The 4545-nt window shown below is 46.4% G+C and overlaps 1 protein-coding gene across 2 annotated transcripts; it reads left to right on the top strand.

The window, feature by feature from the left end:
• Positions 1-1927: 1927 nt before the first annotated feature.
• On the top strand, positions 1928-3496 carry LOC103713681. Of its 2 annotated transcripts, XM_008800695.3 has the most exons (3): positions 1928-2080; positions 2227-2772; positions 2865-3496. In XM_008800695.3, the coding sequence occupies exons 2-3, from the start codon at positions 2277-2279 to the stop codon at positions 3296-3298; spliced, it is 930 nt and encodes a 309-aa protein (XP_008798917.2). In that variant the 5' UTR covers positions 1928-2080; positions 2227-2276; the 3' UTR covers positions 3299-3496. The 2 variants fall into 2 exon arrangements, with proteins under 2 accessions (XP_008798917.2, XP_008798916.2); XM_008800694.3 differs by having other exon boundaries at positions 1928-2772.
• Positions 3497-4545: the final 1049 nt, after the last annotated feature.

The following is a 4545-nucleotide window of genomic DNA, read 5'->3' as shown; positions in this document are numbered from 1 at the left end:
CCCCCGCTTTCTCCGACTCGATCGCCGCCGAGGAGAGCCGACGCGTCGACCGTAACATACTCCCCGTGGAGAGCACCATGGAGGGTATTGCCCTCCGGAACTGCGATCTCCTACGCCACCACCTCCACATCGTCCAGGATATCAACCTCTTCGTACGTTACTGCCTCCTCGCCGTCCCCAGCGATCGCCCCGGCGAGCTCCGCCGCAGCATCAGCCACCCCACGGTCCTTGCTCACTGCGGCTGCCCTCCTAAATATACGACCTCGACGTCCTCCCCAATGGGAACGTGACCCGCTTCCTCCTCCCGTCTGAGACCACCACCGGACAATCGGAGGGAGAAGAAGACGACGGCGTGGAGGCGTATAGAGAGGGTGGCGGCTGGAAGTCGAATGGAGCTTAGGGGGTACGATAGTTGTTCAGGGTACACTTTGCTGAGAGGATCCGATCCCTTCCAGTACCAAGATGTGAGAGGCCAGATGTCAGGGTTTGGGGCACCTCATGTAGAGCCAGTGTTAGACTTGGAGACCTATCCCGGGTTATCCAGCTAGAGCATGAGTAGGAGCCAGACTACACCTGAATCTGAAGGTCCGGGATCCACCCGAGTACAATACTCTTTTTATGGAAGGTGACGTAGAACCGCGTACCGACGAAAGTAGTGCTGAGCAGGTGTCATTTGGGGATCCCTGCGGAGTGCGGGGCTTGCGGTGCAAAGAAGTCAGTGGACCATGTGCTATTCCAGTGCACATGGACGAGGTCGACATGGCAGTGGATAGGGATCCCGGAGGAGGCTTGGCGTGAGAGACGATTCTTCCTACAGATCATACGGCAGTGGTTGGCTAGTCTTTGGACATGTCATGAGGCCATCAGAGCGACTTACACAGCCCATCAAATCTAGCTGGCAAGGAACGCTTGCACCTTCGACGAGCGCAGGATGTTGTCGAGATTTGTTGTGGAGTCCGCTCGAGCATTGGCGATGGAGTCCAGACCCACCATCCCTCAGATATACCCTTGATAGCTCGGAACACATGGAGTTTCTTCTCTGCTTAGGTAGCTCCTCGGACAGTGTTTTTCACCTGAGAGCCCCCATCCTCGAGCTTCCTCAATGTCAACTTTGACAGGTCGGTGCTGGATGGAGGTACGCGAGGCGGGGCAAGCTTTGTTATATGGGACCTTCACTTCAGGGTAGTGGCAGCGGGCGGTTGCCAGTTGTTCGATACATCAGTTCTGGGGGCGGAATTGCGAGCTGCCTGAGCAAATCTTCGCCATGCGCGACAGGTGCTGCGGGCCGGCTCGATCATCCTGGAGGGCGAGTCGGCTACGATCATTGGGTGGATTCGGAGGGGTTCGAGTGGTGAAAGCACAAACCACCCCCTGATCCGGGACATTGGGATGATGGTGAGGGATGGTGTGGCCTTCGAGGCCAAGCATGTATTCAGAGAGGCCAATAGGACGGCTGACTGGGTGGCTGCCTATGCGGCCCACCACTCAGGATACGCCCTGTGGTCAGAAGAGAGGGAGCTACCACTGGCACTCCGCGAGCTTGTGTTTTTTGATTTTCTTGGGTGTATTCGTATGCGCATTGTACGTCAAAGAAAAAAAAAAAAAGGAGCTTAGGGGGAAGCGGATGAATAGAGCCGCGACGGGAGGCGGATAGCAAAATGTTAAAATAGTTTTTTTCTGAAAATATTAAAAAATGAGAGGCTGGGCTGAGATACGACATGGCTGGCTTTGACGAGGAAATAATAAAAATTAGAAAAGTTAGTAATGTGCTTTTAACCGGTTGCTAACCTACTAACAAGAGCAAAATCTTCTAAATACCCCTGCTTAATTTTGGACGGTCAAGATATCTTTCCATCTTTTTATAAAATAATGCAAAGGACAGTAGCAAAATCTTTTCTTAACTAGAGATAAATGGATTTGTTTCAGCGCAATGCAGGCCATGTTTCAAGAAAGGACATACTGCTGAGTTCATCTATTCTACTAGATGATAGGCATTGTCCCTGGGTCAGAAATACCACCAAAGTCTCCTCACACAAGTAGCCCAAGAGGAATTCCAAACAACCCTCAGATTCTTTCCCAGGTCTACCAAGGCTCAAGGGTTACTTGCAAATCAGGAATAGATATTTGATTCTTTTCTCCCTCGTCCTCCATCTCCCATCTCTCTCTCTCTCTCTGTATCACTCATATTTAAGCCCCTCTAAGGTTTTTTTCTTCCACTTTGTACAGACTAAATCTCATCTTTCATCCCCTGCGGAGCCTTCAAAGTGGAGGTCTAGATGGCCTCTCTCCCCAGACAAGTGCAGCACCCAAGGAGGCTCTTTGAGCTGCTAGAAGAACAGCAAGAGCCTTTCCTGCTGGATGTCTACCTCTTGGAGAATGGGTATTCGGACAGGGCATTGAGGTCTCAGGCCACAGTCTTGTGCTGGCCTGGGAGTGCTTGCAGGAGCCTACTTAGGCTTAGCAGCCATGGCTGCAAGAGGAAGAGAGGTGGTGTTCTAAGGTGTATACTAAATAATTTTTTGCATCGAAAGGTAATCTGGAAGGCTTTGAGTTGGGAGGGAACAGCTCGTGAGAATGGAAGACGTGGGGTCTTTGAGATGGGAACAGAGAGTCATGTTGCAGACTTCCATAGATTGTCGAGTTCCAGTGCTGTCAATGAAGGGGAATTGGATGGAGAGGTCCAATGGAAAGTTTTGGAGGACTCCAACCAGCCGAGTCCTGTTTCAGTGCTTGAATTGCATTCTGATGAAGCCTCTCCGGTTCGCAACCACTGTAAGTTGTTGAACTCTCAATGAATTTAAGCTATATTTCATGACCTCTCTCACATTTATATTACCTATAATATTCCTTTTTTCACCTCTCAGCACCGAGTTCTAATTTAACAAAAGAAACTGAGGAAGCTTCTTGGGTTGGTTTGGAAGAGCTTCTTGGGTCTGCTTCTCTTCTTTCTCAGCATGCAAAGACCAAGACGGAGTCGAATGAATCACACCAACTTCTGTTGGACTGTGTGAGGGAGCTGGAGGAAGGGATTTGGGGCTCTCATGAATGTTTGAGCCCAGAGAGACCTAAAAGGACAATTAAGGAGCACATATTTTCCTGGGAGAAGCTGAGAGGAGATCTGGCTGACATAACCCAGTTGGTAGATTTAGAAGTCTCAAAGTGTAGAGAAGAATGGAGGCATTTCCAACCTGAGATTAGAGAGATTGGAATCGAGATAGAAGCTGTAATCTTTGAAGAGATTGGTGAAGAGATTGCGTTGGACATGCTAGACTTTCAATGTACATCAAAAAGGCTGTAAGTCTTATTATTAACATCTATCACCTTCCCTTCCGTTCCCAAGAAACACACGACAAAAAAGGGTGGTTTAATTATTAGCATATCATGGAAGTTAGTTATTTTTCTATTAGTTAAAGCATTTCTTCCCTGACTTGGGTTGTACTCCTAGCTTGGGGAGTCTCTTTGATAATACCACTGGAAAAGACAAAGTGACCTTTCAGCTGTTTTTTTTTTTTTCATGGCCTGCTTAGGAGCTATGAGTCGATGGTATATTAATTAGTAATCAGTGATGGCCCTAAGCAACGACTATGCACTGTGCTGTGCTAATAGGAGGCTGTGGTGCATGTCAAAACCAACTCAGAGAGAGAGAGAGAGAGAGAGAGAGAGTTCTATTAGTTTAACCATTTATTTTCTACTGTATGCCCCATACAACTATTCAGCCAATTACGTTGTCTCATTTCTGTAGGCCTCATTCATCATGCACTATGATTAGCCAATGAAAATAAGACGATTTGATTAGTATGGTGCATGTTTACATTGATGCATATGATGCAGGATATAATTTGCCTTTTTATTGGCTTGCTTAGGAGTAAAAGCTCTAAGTCACCATATTGTCCTGTGCTGTACTCATGAAAGGTTATTGGTGCGCCAAGGGAGGAAGTTTCGTGGGAAGATATAGGTGATTTGGACATTGCAAGCAAATATTGGTTCACACAATGAAATTAATTTGCCCTCTTTGGGTTCCTCTAAACACTCATCCAATCTTCCAAAAAATAAATAAATAACAAGAAAAATACTCCTAATTCTGAACAAATTTGAGATTCAAATCTACTCCTAGTCCAACCCATGAAACTAGGTGAAACCTTCTAAACCAGTAGATTTCGATTCTTGTAAATGATGACCGCATAAGTGTCAGAACAAGTAGTAAGAAAATCGACTAATAAATGGTTGAGAATAAGAAAAAAAATAGAAGAGTTCCTCAGAAGAAGATTGTAGCTTAGAGTTAGGATTGTTTCCTCCGGTCAGGAGTTAATTAACCGTTTCTGAGAAACCAAGCATAAAAGGTCGGGGTTTTATCAACTTTGAATAAGAATTCGACAACAGAAATTTCACCACCAACCCTAGTATTCCATTCGCCCGTGACATACGCCATTTGAGATTAATTAGTCAACTGCTAATTAAGAGGAGGCTATTCTAACTCTAATTTGGAAACAAAGCAATCTCAGTTTGAAGATTTGTATGTGACATCAAACATTAAAGTCTCCAAGG

This window comes from Phoenix dactylifera, chromosome 16 (assembly GCF_009389715.1).
Source record: "Phoenix dactylifera cultivar Barhee BC4 chromosome 16, palm_55x_up_171113_PBpolish2nd_filt_p, whole genome shotgun sequence".
Lineage (NCBI taxonomy): Eukaryota > Viridiplantae > Streptophyta > Magnoliopsida > Arecales > Arecaceae > Phoenix > Phoenix dactylifera.
Note: the sequence above shows the minus strand (reverse complement) of the source record. Positions and strands in the feature narration are given on the sequence as shown.